The 17,673-nt window shown below is 36.5% G+C and overlaps 1 protein-coding gene across 1 annotated transcript in view; it reads left to right on the forward strand.

Annotated features, from left to right (window-relative positions):
• LOC135202869 (galanin-like G-protein coupled receptor npr-9) overlaps positions 1-17,673 on the forward strand; it is a 188,162-nt gene that overhangs the window by 135,072 nt on the left and 35,417 nt on the right. Inside the window, 4 exon segments of the mRNA XM_064232324.1 lie at positions 7,514-7,687; positions 8,547-8,594; positions 10,685-10,790; positions 16,643-16,760. Of these exon segments, the coding sequence (XP_064088394.1) occupies positions 7,514-7,687; positions 8,547-8,594; positions 10,685-10,790; positions 16,643-16,760 (446 nt within the window).

Genomic DNA, 17,673 nt, shown 5'->3' on the forward strand with positions numbered 1-17,673 from the left:
CATGTTTTTTTGGGGATCTGCAGAAGCCGTGAGAAGTCTTCTATAATGAGGGAGGCATTCGGTCTTCCTACAGTTAGCTACAGTCTACTGTCTGTGCAGCTAGTTGCAGACAAGCGAAGAGGGATATTCAAGAAATGCAGAAAATATGAGAGAAAATGCGTCTTGTGTTATTGGGAGATATAAGAGTAACAGACTTTATTTTATGATGCCAGAGACATGCAGTTTTACTAATATTTTATTTTAAGCCGGCCAGTGTTTTGTGTTATAAGCAATTTTGCTAGGCGGGGGCTAGCATATTAGGTGGCCGAGCATCTGTAAGGCCTAGGGTTTTTGATTAATAATATATTGTCCATGTGTTCTCTGTGACCTATGGAATGTGGAGAACAGTGTAGAGGTAACGACCTGAGAGTAGCTGATGAATGAGTTTCTGGGGATGGCGTGAGATAAAAATGCTTAGTTCAACAAGTCAATGCACGACAGTTTTATGAACTCTTCTCAAAGTGCCTTTGTGAAACTGGATGCAACTAGTGTTGCGAGGCGCTAACGAACTGTGTGTTCGTATGTGCGTGTGTGCCTCTTCCCTTTAAGAGTGTCATACCCAAGCCTATGGGAGGATTTTGACAGAGGGCTTCAAGTCACAGGCAAAGATGCCGTGGCGTTCACCGGGGGAGTTTTTTATTAACAGTGTTTTAGTGTCCGGCTGTTTGGGTAAGTGTTGAAGTGCTTTAGCCAAAGAGTGGCTTATTATCTGTTTGACATTTTTGTGATGATATCCAATATTTAAACCTCTGTCTGTCAATCTTGTGTGTGTACTTACCGGGATGTGTTCTGTATCTTTGAAACAGACGGATCTGGAATGCCGGGGGACAAAGAATTCCCAGAGGGGTGTAGACTTTTTTGGTGACCAGACATGTTACATTTACGGGGTTTTTTGAGTTAGTCTGTGAGACTGGATTACTTGATTGATTGGTTTATTTATTCTTTGTTAATAAACGTTAATGTTATGATGCAACTCTCTCATTTTCATTACCTGTTAGAATGGAGAGAAAGAGGTGGAGAGAGAGAGAGAGAGAGAGGAAGGAATTGCCGAGAGCGGAGGAGAGAGAGAGAGGGGATTGCTGAGAGAGAGAGAGAGAGAGGGATTGCCGAGAGAGAGAGAGAGAGAGAGGCTGTGTGTGTAATGTTGTGTGTGGTTTGCCTTCCGTTTCGTGTCTCACGCTTACCTTATGAATAATGGGGGGAGAATCCCCCCCATTTACATATATGAAAATATATTAACTCTGAGGTAGAGCGAATTTTAGATTAAAGGCAACATTGGTAGCTTCCATGCAGTATATATACATAATATATATATAATATTATTATATATAGATATAGATATATATATATATATATATATAATCTTATATATTATATACAAAACATATATCTATATATATATATATAATACTATTATATATATAATATACTATAGTAATTCTATATATATATATATATTATATATATATGTTAACATATACATATAAGTGAAGTAAGTACCAACATATTTTCAAGGTTTATATATTAATAACCGCAGTCTTGGTATCCTCTGAATTTCACCCCCCCCCCCCCCCCCCCCCCTTACAGAGAGCCAAAGTCCTTAAGAAACAAAGATATTGTCATCCTCAAAATTCTTTCCAAACTGGTTAAAGTTTTCTTTCTCCTGCATTTCGTTTTCATCCCTCAAGTCTTCCAATTACGAAGGCATTCAAACTCTAATTAAAACTATACGACTGAAGGTCGATTACGCTCTTTTCAAATGAGCAGAAAGACACGGGTTTACGAATCTTTTATACTATTAGCTGGCAGCACTGGTAGCAAAACGCTCTCATTTTTCAGAAATGTTTTCAGTATACTTATGTGAATAATCTTTGCATTACTGTTTCCATTTAAAAAATGAAATACTTTGTGTTCTCGCTCGAAATGGAATCATCTCTGAGCTCATGCTGTCGAGAACAAAACATCACGCCCCGAGGACCTTTCGGATTAAGATTTCGTCCACAAACAGAAAGAGAGGAGACTCCCCTTCTGAACGTTCTCTCCGAACCCAATGGACGTTGCGAAAAAATATTGAGAAAATATTTTGTATCCTTTTCCTTTTCGTCTTCGATTACTTGTGACTTTTATTTGAACAGCGAAAGTAAGGCAACAACGACCAGTGCTACATCTAATACAGCTTCGAATATTGTCCTTTCTAACTTTCTGATAGTGTAAGTATATTGCTATAATAATATTGAAATATATCTACTCATCATTTGAAGCATTCATTCTCAACACGTTGGGCGAAGTGTTGAAATATCTCAAAAAATTTAATATTGGCAGATTTTGCCTCGAAATAGGAAATATCGCCTTCCTTTATCAGTTCCACATCACACGCAGATTTTTGCTGTAATTCCGCATAGACAAAATCAGCTCATTGATGGTATTGACGATTCCACCTGTACTAGAGCTTTTAAAACTCCGGCTTTTGCGTCAGAGAGAGTTTAACCTTTTATCTCTTGCAACAACAGTTTGTGATTGCAATGAAAAGTATCTTTTTTTTCTGTTTCAAAATCTCTCTTAATTGCCATACGTTCCATCGTTGACGGCGCTTTCATCTTTCATGTTCAAGTGATCCAGTAAACTTTACTTTCGTAGATTTTTAGGCTTTCTTTTTATTGAGAGCAGATGTCATCAAAACGCTGAGTATTTGAAATGTTGCGTCATTAGGAATGAGACAGAATCTGTGAATATCAAATTATCTTAATTGGAAGAACTAAGCTATAATTAAACATTCTCTCTCTCTCTCTCTCTCTCTCTCTCTCTCTCTCTCTCTCTCTCTCTCTCTCTCTCTCTCTCTCTCTCTCCATGTAGTGGCAATCCCGATACACAACTGAGAAGTCCTGCGTTCAATTCTGGGCAAAAACGGAACATGATGACTAGTGTTTTGTGAAAACCAGTGTGCCCCCGTTAACATCAGCATCGAAATGCGTATTTAAGGTTAATTGACTGCTGTAGGTCGTAGCCAGGTACGAAAGAGAGAAACAAAACAATAAATGTTTCTCTAATATGTATCACTCATTATAATTGATAAAGGAAGTCTCGATGAGGAAAGCCTTCATCTCTCTCTCTCTCTCTCTCTCTCTCTCTCTCTCTCTCTCTCTCTCTCTCTCTCTCTCTCTCTCTCTCTCTCTCTCCTTCAGTAACACCAGATTAAATTACTCCTTGCTGAAATTAAGCTCCATACTTCAAGTTTTGGATTCTGCGTTGCAATGTTGCAAAGTTTGGAGCAATGCACGTTCACTTCGGTTTGCAAGATAAGATGCCTTTTATGTCACGCTTTGTAAAGGGAACGTAATTTTGTGGAAGATTGAATTTCTTAGTTTTCCTGTTTGTATGACTTGTGGTTTCTTACCCTCTTTTATGGCAACGCTTTGAAAGTTTTTTTTTATTACGTAATCACTGCAGCCTTGAAAATGCGATGCTAGCAACTGTCGTGAAACGTTGGCATAACAAACTAATATTAAAAATCGTTCTTTATCCCTTCACCCTCAAGAATATATATATATATATATATATATATATATATATATATATATATATATATATATATATATATATATATATATATATATATATATATATATATATAAGTGGTACCTTGAGATACGAAATTAATCAGTTCCGAGGCGGCCTTCATATCATGAGTTTTTCGTATCTTGAACCGCATTTTACATGTAAAATGCCTAATCCGTTCCAAGCCCTACAAAAACACCCCAATAAATTATATTTCCAGGCTTACAACACATGTTCTAGGGTTACGACGCCGATCCGACGGAAGAAATATGACTCCAAAAAGGCAAAATACTGTACATACTTGAGTAATATTCAACTGCATGTAATGTTCAGCCCCATTTTTACTGACATGTTCGGACTTTAGCATATGGCCCTTAGCAATAAGCATAGCCTATGTTAGCAGTTGCTACTGTAGCCTAGTCTATGATTGCCATCTAACCCTAAGAAGCTAAAAGCTTAGAATATGCCAATAAAATGTATAAATAATCAGTATGTACTCATTTCAAATAATCATTAATTAATCATTAACTTTAATACACACAGAAAAAAAAACTTTCCAACCATTTGTTTACATCCAGCACTTATGAGTACCGAACGATCGCCAAGCAATTACTTTTCCTAGAACACAGTAAGCCATAAATTTTCATTCTCTCTTCAACTAATGAAACTACCAAACAGTATAATAACCATTCATTTCTATTCTTTATTCTATCTTTACCTAATGGAGATACCGAGTTACTGACAGCTATAATGAAACATATACGTAATATTAAAACAGAAGAAGAATTCTAGAAAATACGTACTTATTTGTTGGCTTCGATGATAGCAGTCTGATTTATTTTATATTTTATGATATCTAATTCACAATTTGTTTTATTAAATGTATTGCATGTACTCATTTCAAATAAGTATTAAGTAACCATTAACTATCATAAACAATCAAACAAAAGAAAAAAAGCTTCCAAACTTCTGTTTACATTCAGCACTTTGTTACGAGTACCGAACGATCGCCAAGCAATCACTTTTCCTACCACACAGTAAGCCATAAATTTTCATTAGCTCTCTTCAACTACTGAAACTACCAAACAGTATAATAACCATTCATTTATATTCTTTATTCTATCTTTACCTAATTTTTTTTTTATTAAATGTATTGCATGAATAAGTTTTTCAATTTACAGCATCCTTTTACCAATAGAATACATAGAGCACAAGGGGTAGATGCTGACCAATAGGAGAGCAGGATCTTATGGGGTGACTAGCATCAGGAACCAATGGGAGAGCGGGTGGATGATGGCGAGTTTACTCAGTTGGCGGCGCGCGAGTTTTAAAATTGTTCTCGGTGGTCCAGGCGAATCTCGGGACTTTACAGCAACAACCTTTCGTAACTTGAACTATTTTCGTATGTAGAGCCAAAAAAATCTTCGTATTTGCTTTCGTATCTCGAGTTTTTCGTAAGTTGAGCCTTTCGTTTGTCGAGGTACCACTGTATATATATATATATATATATATATATATATATATATATATATATATATATATATATATATATATATATATATATATATATATATATAGATATATATATATATATATATATATATATATATATTATATATATAAATTATCATATATAGGCCAGTGCCACAGGAATATGATAGGCAGAAGGTCAGTGCCAAGCGCTTTGCTCGTGGTTATTCACGCATCGTCGGAGCGTGAAAATAAATACGAGAAGGCGCTTGGTACTGACCTGTCATTTTCCTGTGGTATGCTCTTATATACTGGAATCACTTGCACCTACTGTGAATGTTTAAGCTTATGTTATATATATATATATATATATATATATATATATATATATATATATATATATATATGTATATGTATACTGTATTATGTGATATATATATATCTCAAAAAATCACCATAACGTGACTGGAATGTCTTGAAGTAATGAAAGTACACACTTATATAAAATTTGTATTAAAAATACATAAAAGACGGGAGCTTTTGTCTACTTGATCAGTAGACCTCATCAGCCGTACTGATTTTTCCTGTTTAAAAAATATACAAAAAAGTTCCGAAGGATAGGCAAGACTCTGGAACCCTCTCCAGGGGAGATAACAACCAAAACAAACTATCTCAATCATGTTATTCCCTCGTTCAAATGTCTGGCCAAAAGACATTGGAAGGAAGAACCCCCAGTGTAGGTGCCGATGCAGAAGTTTTGGACGAGGGAACAGCCGAACACACAGAGGAGGTAGTACCACGACGATCGGCTCGTCTTTTGGCCAGACATTTGAACGAGGGAATAACATGATTGAGATCGTTTGTTTTGGTTGTTATCTCCCTTGGAGACGGTTCCAGAGTCCTGTCTGTCCTTCAGAACTTTTTTGTATATTTTTTAAAAAGGAAAAATCAGTACGGCTGATGAGGTCTACTGATCAAGTAGACGAAAGCTCCCGTCTTTTATGTATTTTTAATGAACATTTTACATAAGTGTGGTCTTTCATTACTTATATATATATATATATATATATATATATATATATATATATATATATATATATATATATATATATTATATATATATATATATATATGTATATATTTATATTTATGTGTGAGTGTGTTAGGTTACAGCTGGTGTTAGAAAGTTTCCTTGTTCCACAAGCTCTGTAGATACGAGGTTGTTTGCCTTAGATGAATAGACCGTGTGACTTTAATAAACATGTAAATCATCTTTAAAATAAGCACGCTTGCTGTTTGAATATAAAGAAAATAGAAGTAAGTTTAGTGAAGATTAGAAAATAAGGCTATGAAAGACATACTGAAGTCAGTTATGAAATGTTTTATAATTAAAATTTGGCAATTTAAGTGGTAATAAGGACAACGTCTTTTTTTATGTCAAAAGTTTAGTTGGATCTTTCCTAGATAGGCATCCCAAGGGTTTTCTGGGGTCGGTACCCAGAACTAATATTTCTTAAGGGTCATTATTTTTATGGTATTTTCTGTCTTTTGCTAATGTTTTTTATGGTAATCCCAAAAGGGCTTGTACTAAACACGCCACAAAGGTGGCTATATACCAGGTGAAATCCCTTTGTGGTCACTAACTAGGAAAAATCCATTTAAAGTTCTGTCTGACTTCCTTGGCCAAACCCATCTTTTCCACACCCCCTTCTTCAAAGAAAATAGTCTACATTAACTTGAAGGAGTGTTCCAAACATTCCTTTGGTCTATATTAAGGAGAGAACGACCTTTGGGAGATTGATTGGTTCCTTCTCCATATTTGGGTTTAAATGTTCATGTGGAAATAAAAATGCATACTTGTATTTCAGGACCTCTTAGAATTCCTATGATAAATAAATCTCTGGTTACATATAAACTATAGTAGATTCACATAAGCCGTGCATCTTGTGTCTAGGCCAGTCCCTTACGACGCTCCTGGTTGGCAGTTGATAAGCCAATCACAGGGCTGGAAACTCTCAATCTTTCGAGAGAGTTCACATAGGCAGGATGTATGTTCCACTTCTCCTGAGGGTTACGTCTTTCAAAAGTATCCTTCAGGAGATGCGGAACATACATCCTGCCTATGTGAACTCTCGAGAGAGACTGAGAGTTTCTAGCCCTGTGATTGGCCTATCGACAGCCAATCAACACGGTTGATGTGAATCTACTATAGTAGTTCTGCAATGTGCGTGTCAGGGTCTCAGTACATCTCGGTAGTATTATTTTTCATATTTCATATCCTTCAATGTTTTTGTGGAGGAAAAATACGTTTTGATAAAGAGTGCCGCAGGCGAATACCAAAATTGCCCTGCATTTTTCCTCTTCCTTTAAATTTATTTTAAAATGAAAGTGAACGATGGAAGCTTATAACTTTATCTCTCTTTATTTTTTTTTTATTTTTTTTTCCCAGTTCCCGTTGGGAGTGGTTTTCGGTGTCGTTGGAGATTCTCGGCATATTTCGTGGCCTATTCCAACTCGGCTTTGAACCCAATTATATATTGCGGTTTCAACGCCAATTTCAGGCAGGGTCTCGTTTCTCTCCTGACTTGCAGACGTTCATCCACGGGCAGAATATACCATCAACGTGAGTATAGATATACACCGAAATTGTGTGTGAGAGAGAGAGAGAGAGAGAGAGAGAGAGAGAGAGAGAGAGAGAGAGAACTTTAGAGGATTAAGTGAGTGTCCGTCGGCTGTGAGAGTGGTGATAGCAGGAAGTTTATACCTTCCTGTTGCCTTGGCAAGCTCTTCGTTCTCGTAAACACACACAAACTATATAATATTTATATTTATTATATATAGGCGTGCCTATGTGTGTGTGGGGTGGGTGTTGAACCTTTTCTTTTTATGACCAGTTTTTTTTAGAGCAGACACTGTTAACCATAAGCATCTTTAAAGATTATATAAATTCTTTTGCCACAAATATTTAAACAGACTATTCACAAGTGGCCTAGGTGCTTTAAGAGGGGTACCAAACGAAAAAGTGCAAAACGTCCTTTCGCAATTTTCCACAGAAAAGGACTCAATCCTATGAAAACAGAAAAGGATTTTTTTTTTAAGACAAGTAAGTAAAATAAATGACAGTTTATGATCAAATTAAGGCAATAGAGACGTTGGGAAAGAGCATAGCAGTTTTATTAATCTATACACTTAATTCAGAAACACTAGCATCCATGAAAATGCTATTTAGACCAAAGGTTTACAGTGAAGGGGATTGAATCGTTTGTATAGGGTGTACGTACACAGTTCAGGCCCATTGTTGCCTTCGATATTTCACCACACTTACAAAGGCACCTTGCTGGCAAAAGGTTTCCTTAATCTAAACAACCAACCAACCAGAGAATTTAATGACCTCTAGAAGTGGGCAGTTCGACATCGAAGTTACTGTACTTGTGTTCTCCCTCTGTGCTGTGGTAAACACTATTTTCCTCTAACTTTTGCAGGTTGGACAACTAAATGGACCGTTGGCCATGACAGGATGGATCTCCCAGGTAAGCGGAAAAGGAGCAAACATTGCACAGGGTTTCGGTAAAGGTAGCATTGCAGGATTGGCGTGCAACGAAGAAAAAATAATATGAGAAAAGGGTTGTAGACAAGATCAGCGATGATATCAATTTTTCTGATAAGGAGATATCGAGAAAGCAGGATAAAGGCAAAAGCAAAATGAGAACAGTATTCCAAACAGGAAGAAACAGTGTATTGCCATTAAAAGCAGTTATGATGTAAAGAACTTATGACATCTCAAATAATTCTAATTTTTGAAAAGCATTTACAAGTTTAAACTGTTGTTTTTGTACAAGAATTTCGAGTTAATCAACTAATTAGATGGGAGAAAAAACCAAGTAGTAGGTACTCTTGAACGTACTGTATTCGACTTACTTGTTGGATCCTAAGCTACAAACGATGTAAATTTAGAGATCAAGGAAAATCAGTTCGATAATGAGTCTGAACAATACAATAGTGGGAATAGGGAAAGAAAGAAGAAATGTGGCGGGCTCAATTATCACCACACGGATAAACAAGTTAAAAGGTTAACTTGTGAAATTTCTTCATAAAGAGGAGGAAGTGAGGGGAAGGAGCCCCAAGGAACATCACCAGAGATGAAAACAGGTGAAGGTATTGAGCCCCATCAACAACTGCAAATGCAAAGCGCTTGGATGAAAAGATATAATGATAAACTTTCCATGAGATACAATCAAGGCATCGGGAGGATTTTTGGCTAAATGGAAATTATACCTTATCTTGTCAGATACCTTAGATGAGAGACACCCCAAGACTCCAGAGAGATGCAGAATTATGCAGTTGAAAAGTTTGAGGCAGTGAAATAATATATTACATTGATGCTTTTAAATACGTGTTAGATGTCGGATGATTTATTCCTTACCGGTTGTAATAAAATTTGAGGTATTCCATCCTTCTCAGTTTGGTGTGGTTATGTATTAAGTCTCCTTAATGCATAACCAAGGTAGCAGATTTAAGAAATAATAACAGAGCAAAAAATACAGTTAGAAACTAAAAGGAAATTTGACTCAACTGGCGTTATAGAGAAGAGCTTCTAAGAGCAAGAATATTTCTGAATGTGTTTATGTTGAAATTGATTATATAAGAAGAATGTTGTGAGTTGTATAAAGGAACATAGGACATGCTTTTGCACACTTAGATTTCGGAGACTAGGAGAAGGCTGAGGGAGATTCACGGTAATTGGTATTCAAGAAAGGCAGTGAGAGGTGCCTGACATGAGAAAAAGAGGCAGACTTGCTGCAAGCAAAGGACTGGCATTGGAACCAGTACTAATTCCTGTCAGTAAATACAAAGATGTATGTGTATGTATATATAGATTAGTATATATATATATATATATATATATATATATATATATATATATATTATATATATATATATATATATACAGGCAGAATGTTGGAACGTCTGAAGCGATTGTTGAACCAACTTTCCTCTGTGGAATTGAAGTGTGGAAGTTAAATGCTGATGAAAGAAAGGAGGTGAATGCTTAAGAACTGGTTTACGTAGCACTTTGTGGTCTAAAAAGAATTGCAAGGGCGAGAAATCTGTATTATATTTGTAGGAATAATTAAATGGTTGGAGTGGGCAAAAGAATGGATAAGTAGTTTTCTAAGGTGGCTCAGCCATGTCAAAGGAATGGAGGCGGACATTTTGGTTGTGTTGAAAAGAACGAGAGGAAGATCTAGATGGGGAATAGATAGATGGAATGAAAGAGGTATTTGGCAAGGGAACCCCAATGTTCAGGAAGTGAGAAAGAGCGTGCGAAAAAGAGGTGGACAGCGTACTGGAAAGTCCAGCACCCTTCCCGTGAGTTTTCTAAGTAAGTGTTTGATGCGTCTAATATGTGGACTATTTAGCTCAATAGATTCGTCCACGACTCAGCAGTTTGAGCGTGATTGTAGCTGTTAATAGATTTCCTTTTACTTGGAAGCCTTCTGCTCTTATGGAAAACAGCTTCATAGTGAAAAAATGTACATAGTTCTTATTTGTGTTCTCTTTTTTTTTCAAGATCCTTAATCGGACTGATTCTAACTTTAATTTTCTTCTGTTTTCTAAGGGAGCAACTGCAAGGGCATGACCATAGGCACCAGGGAAACGACCGTAGGGCTCTCCGGCCCAGAACCTGCTGTCCTGCTAGAATTCAACTCCCTTCGGAACAGCAGGTGAGTAGAAAGAACAGCTTGAGATGTCACCAAGTAATTGGACAGTTCAGTAAAAAAAAAAAAAAAAAAAAAAAAAAAAAGTCAATTTGAAAGGTCAGCTCATTAATATGATTTATATTAGGCTGAAATAAACAGTAAAAATTAAAAATAAACAATATAGGTCAAAATGAAGGAGTATTTATGTGCTCGTGAGAGATCGGAGCTTTAATGTACATTTGAGTGAGAAAAAGTGCACTAATGCATGTATTTACAAATGTACGAAATATTTCTTTGTCAAAAATAGATTTATTGTTATGCCGCATGCGGGATAGAACCCTGTAATTAGTCAAATTACGAAAACCTTGTGAATGTAAGGAAATTACATTGTACGTTGGCGTATAAGACAAGCTCGCTTGTTATTTTCGGCTTTCGAGAAATCGGAGCCTCAATAGTGGTCCTGAGGATTTTAAGTGACACTTGAGCTCTGTAAGTGGACATTTCAGACACAGTACCAGATACATTGTAGAGGACAGAGCATTGTAAAAGGCTACTGCAGAACAACAGCAGACTCTATACGTATTTTTCCAAGAGAAGCCTTCATGAGAGGGCATTTCTTGGAAAGCAGTATGTTATAAGCTGCATTTTCAAGAAGAATCCGAGCCATTTCAGTAAAAATTTTCATCACTGATGTTCAACGTTCCGAAACAAAAATTAATATTCAACTTTGGATCCCTTCAGCTAAGATTTTCATCACTGATGTTCAACGTTCTGAAACAAAAGATCAATATTCGACTTTGGATCCCTTCAGCTAAATGATTTCCGGAGTAGAAAAAAAAAAACTGTCCATTATAGTTTGAAAGTAATTTTCACGTTAATCTGTAGTTATCGCTGGTATGTACACTTTAATGGTTCTAAAAGATTTTACGGATTTGAGAATGAAGCTTTCTTTACGAAGACTTAGCAGTCAGATGGCAGGATAAAGTGAGAAATGATGCTATAAGGGAAATAACGGAAGTTCCATATAAAGATGAGAGAACGATGAATGGGAGGAGGTGGCTTGAACATGCCCTTGGCACTGTACCCGGCAGAATAGTATAGTACGTGTTAGTGGCAGTTGGGTTCCTGTGGGCACCAGAAACTATGAGGCAGAAGGTTGGAGGTGAACAGAGATTTATATGGAAGATAAAACACAGGAAATGCATGAATAGCGGATTTTCGGATTTTCACAGAGGCTAATAATTCCCATGGCGTTGGAAGCGAGGATGATGCGTATGGATTTATTTCAGCCGTATTGCTTTCGATAGAACGCGAAAAGGACAGAATTTAGCCAGAACCTCTCAGATTTGAAGAGGCCTCTTTAGGCTAACTGAAGTTAGTAAGAGAGTTAGCTCGTGATCTTGCAAAATATAAGAGTCGGATTAGTTTCAGATACGATTCACTTCCGAAATGTTCAGAACACGAAACTTTATGGCGGTCTCGTCCTCCCTGAATCGTTTAATGTCCGTTTTTAAGAAAAAAGGAATCCATGTTATCCTTATTTGAGGATGAAGTTCCAGGAACGCCTCTCGTGTGGGCAAGGGGTATGCAAGAAGCCATGCCCATATCTACCTTGGTCTCTACAATGACGCAAGGCACCAAAATTCCAAATTCCTTCAAACCTGAGTTTGGGGTAAAGAGAAATTCACTTTTAAGATGAAAAAAATAGTACCTAAGAATTAATTTCCTTTCTGTCCTCTACCTCGAATTCATTTGGGAAATGGAATGCAACACGAAGGAGATAAAAGTACAGTAGAAGATAAAGCACCAGCCCTTTTGCACTGCTGATCTTATTTCCATGTAAATAGCCCTATTGTGGACGCCTTCCTGGCAACTTTCTTGTATGCATTTTAAACAGCTGCTGGCTTTTGTTGTAACATCTGCTGTTAATGTTCGTACAAAATAATCTGCCAGGAAGGGAAATTTATCCTGTAGTTAAGGTAATGGCTTTTTTTCCACAGAGAAATATGTATATGAAAAGAAGAAAACTTAGTTCTGCAGACAAAATGCATCGCGGAAATATCTTTTTTCTGAAAAAAAAAAGTTGTGTAAAAATCTGATATCTAAAGTTTCCAGAAGCCATGACACGTCTATTTACCTTGATCGTTGGACATAATTGATTTATAGCGATTTTTCTTTTATTTTGAAAATGTACGTTGGCCTACACTGCGACACTTGAATACCAATGGTTCCAGGTCCTTAATGCTTCGCAGTGAGGTCATGCTGTGCCATCTTGTATTCGTGGTTTATAGTCTCCCGGGTTCTATACGATTTCAGTCATCGGAGTTTCACTGACATGGGACGATGGAATTACAGAATCCATTCACTCAATTTTCCTCATAGTTTAAAACCTGTTTATATATCTACACATCTTTGCCATTGTTGTTAATAATGAAATTAGAAAAAATACGATACATTGATTGAAATAAGGCTGAAACTCCTGTGAATACGAAAGTCAGTAAAATTGATCAAGGATTTTCTCACTTTTTCTACTTTAAAGCACTGGGGACTAACGGGGGAAAGTAAATACTTAAAAATTGTTCTACTACGAGCTTTTGTACCGTACTAGTAATACTACTAGCTATTTTCTACTAAGAGCTTTTGTACCTTACTTGTAATACTACTAACTATTCTCTACTAAGAGCTTTTGTGCCTTACCAGTAATACTACTATGGTAGATTCACATCAGCCTTGCATTTGACGTCTAGGCCAGTCCCTTACGACGCTCCTGATTGGCTGTTGATAAGCCAATCACAGGACTGGAAACTCTCAGTCTCTCTCGAGAGTTTACATAGGCAGGATGTATGTTCCACCTTTCATGAAAGACTGGTTTATCAACAGCCAATCAGGAGCGTCGTAGCGTCGTAAGGGACTGTCCTAGACGTCAAAAACACGCTTGATGTGAATCTACTATAACTATTTTCTTCTAAGAGCTTTTGTACCTTACCATTAATACTACTACCTATTTTCTGGGGGTGCGAATGATTTGAGTTGAGCTTTTCATCGACTTTCATCACATTCTTGTTGATTGTGTGCGTCTGAAGGCGGTGGTCAGGATAGCTCTGAGGATGAGAGACAAGACACATCAGGTCTAAAAGAAGAAGGATGAACAGGAAAGAAAAACTTGAGGTCTTCTCAGGAGGAAATTATAAACTTCCCTTTTGAAAGACAAGTTCTCTCAGTGTTGGAGAAAGGTAGGCGAGGCAAGAATCCAAAGCGGGACAGAAGAGGGGAAACTGCAGTAAATGAACAAAGCTTCGTCGGCCGCTTGAGTCTAAATCTTATATAAGAACTGAGGCATATGACCTTCGATGGAGGAAGTCGAAAACGGGAAATGGATTCTATACAGGAAGGAGAGAGGGAATCATATTGCGTCCAAAGAAAGTAGAAGAAGCGAACTCATACATAAGGGTTTGATGGAGCGGTGGGGGTGGGGGACAGATTTGGTAAGAAAATTCATTGGCATAAGAAAAATAATTGTTGAAATTTGTTTACAAAATATTGGAGGCTGCAGCATGGAAAACAATATTAAAAGTGTTGCAGTTTTCCAAAGATTTAAAAATCGTAGTTCTTTTACAATGATAACATCGAAGGTAATTGCATTTTAAGCCTGAAACTCAGTGGAATTTGAGAAATGGAAGTTAGGATGATGTGCACACTTAGGAATAAGGAGACCAAAGGTTAATGAAATTGTTCCTGGAAAAACGCTAGAGTTAGGTTTGCAGCTAGATAGAATATAGAATTTAGGCCTTAAGACCAAGCGCCGGGACCCATGAGGTCATTCAGCGCTGGAAAGGAAACTAGCGAGCAAGTAGGTTTAAAAGTGTAGCAATTGTTAAGAGAAGGGGCGAAAGTAAGATGGAAGAAAGCGAATATGAAAGTAGGTACAGTCAGAGGAACAAAAGGGGTCGCAGCTAGGGACCGATGGGACGCTACAAAGAACCTTAAGCAATGCCTACAGTGCACCGCATAAGGAGCACTGACGGCAATACCTCCCTACGGGGGAAGTAGGTTTGTGGAAAGAAAGTTGCTTTTGGAAAGGTTTTCGAATCGAGACCGATAAGTCAAAGTCATAAGAGGATGCATTTGTTTTCATGGGTGAGATCTGCTCTAGAGAAACAGATACCAAAACACCAGTGATGCAAAATTGGATGGAAAGGAAAATTAGAAAAACATAAAAATAGTTCAGATATTCCATTCTTGGCTGAGGCAATAAAATGTAATAGAAAGTTTACGTTAACGATTGTGACAGACATGAATAATGATCTATTACGAGCCAGTTTGATACTAGGCGAGAATGGTAAATGATGATCCTGTAGGATTCATCATTCCCTAAACAAAATATAAGATATGCACTGTAAGTTTGCTTGTAATTTGGATGTAAATAATTCATAGATATGGACGCGCGCACACATATACATATGTATATTCATATACATCACACACACACACACCACACACACACACACACATATATGCTGATCATCCGTCAATTTTCAAATCGCATGAGTACTTGACATCCCAAAGGGAAACTTCCAATAATTCTTTATTTAAATGTTCATGAGCTTGTTTTAAATGCCATTCTTCATTTGATTATACAGTACACCTCATTAAAATAACGACTAGGGATGTGATAAAAGATGCCTTATAAGAAAATGTATGGGCGTACTACAAAGGAATTACATATACGCTTCCCGAGCTTATGTACATACACATAGCCTACATATACACACACACATACACACACATACATACATATATATACACATATATAATTTATATACGAAGGTGTGTTAGTACTAATGCGATTCAATCACCTAGAAACAATTACTTTCATCATGGAAAATTCATGACATTTCAGTAAATACATAAATTCTCTCTCTCTCTCTCTCTCTCTCTCTCTCTCTCTCTCTCTCTCTCTCTCTCTCCTCTCTCGTATTAAATGCAATAAATCGAAGAGTGGGCCAAGACATATTTGATAATACTCGGACATTTAACAACGTATATTTAACAGTACGAAACCTAAATCTAAATATGTATTTCATGACCAAGTTTCTGGTTAAAGAGGACGACAACGAGAGGAAAATAATAACTTACAGAGCTTCGACATGAAAGCACATACACACATAATTATGTATATGCATATGTATATACAAATATACATGAATGTATATATATATAATATATATATATATATATATATTATATATATATATATATATATTAATATATATATATATATATATATAGATATATAATTTACATATATATTTATATATGTAAAAAAGAAACTGGATAACATTTATTCCTTTTAATGGAGTTAGCCCAGTTTTAAATTACAATAATTATAGGTGCTCAGTGATATATACATTTATTCAGAGAACATTGCATGGTAATCAAAATAGACTTAGGGTTTATTTTATTTTTTGAATGATATTTAACTTTTTTTAATTATATCTCTTCGTATGTACTGAATCAAAACCAAAGCATCTTGTGTGATATGAAATTTTAAGTTTTCGTAAATTTTATGTCTATTATTGGCAAATGGTAAGCATTCTAAAAAGCAGATTAGCCTTTACTGATTGTAGTAATGTTCTTTTTGTCGAATACGTATGGAATACTGGAGAGAAATTATACTTTACTTTGAACTTAGTAACTGCAAAGGTTATTCGATAACATCATAGGTGTGTATACGTATGTACCCTTAACACTTGCGCTCTTGTAGGTGAGGTTCACCTTTAGCAGCAATAAATGTCCATTTCCATCTTTATGCTATTTACCTTTATCATTAATTTGTCTTAGTTGTATATAACTCTTCTTTTTTATTCCTATCGCAGCAGATATCCTCAGAGATGCTCAGTAACTGCTCAAAGTGGCCGCATGTTGATGTCAGCATCCGCAACAGATATCAGGAACATCGCTTTCACAGACCTGCATCCTGATTACCCATCCAAGGTTTGTACGACCACTCTCAGATGTTTCTGGTTCTTCCTTCAGGTTTCTCCGGGTATCTCACAGAGATGTGTATGCTATATTCTATGTGGATGAATGACAATTGTCTTTTTTCGAAACCAGAACTATAACGCTAACTTTAGCCACTTTTTTTATCGTCTGTCACAGTGGTTCTTAACCTTTTTTATGACCACGCCCCCTGTAAGAGTTGGTCCTTTCTTTCACGCCCCCCTTGCATCTATGAGTAAGATTTCCTCCCAGATTTAAAGTAAAATGAATTACAAAACATGGTGAGCCCAACGAGCCTCTCTAGAGTAGTAGACTCTAGTAACGTTACAAGGCTATACTTTTGCATTTTTTTTTTCATAAACTTCTGAATATTAGCTCCTCACTCTTGCTAAGAGAATAAAAAATATAATTAGAGAATTTTTCCATTTTCCCCAAGGGCTCGCGCCTCCTCTGGAAATTGCTGACGCCCTCATAGGGGGCTGTGCCCCCTAGGTTAAGAACCACGGGAGAGACTATCATGTACGAGTATTTTTCATGCCTATTGGAATTACTGATAGAATTTCGGTCTATGGATCGATGATCTATCTTTCAGCTCACTTGAGTTTGAGATGAAAGAGACGTCATTTCTATTCTTCGGCCAAATTCTCGCCACTACCCATTTTCTTTAATTTAACGACCGATTTCATGATATTGCTTTGTTTCTTGGTCAATGGTTAATTTATAGTCATTATCCTTTTAGTAGAGAAATAATTGCTCTTTTATTGATTTACCATTTTTCAGTGACCCCTTCCAAAAGCTTTTCCCTTTTCCTATGACCAGTTCTTCGGCATTCCTTTATTTCAAGAACTAATTTCTTTTCATTTTGTAGTCCTTATTTTATATGCCAGTTCTCCTCATTTCTCTTTCG

The sequence above is a fragment of the Macrobrachium nipponense genome, chromosome 33 (assembly GCF_015104395.2).
Source record: "Macrobrachium nipponense isolate FS-2020 chromosome 33, ASM1510439v2, whole genome shotgun sequence".
Taxonomy (NCBI): Eukaryota; Metazoa; Arthropoda; class Malacostraca; order Decapoda; family Palaemonidae; genus Macrobrachium; species Macrobrachium nipponense.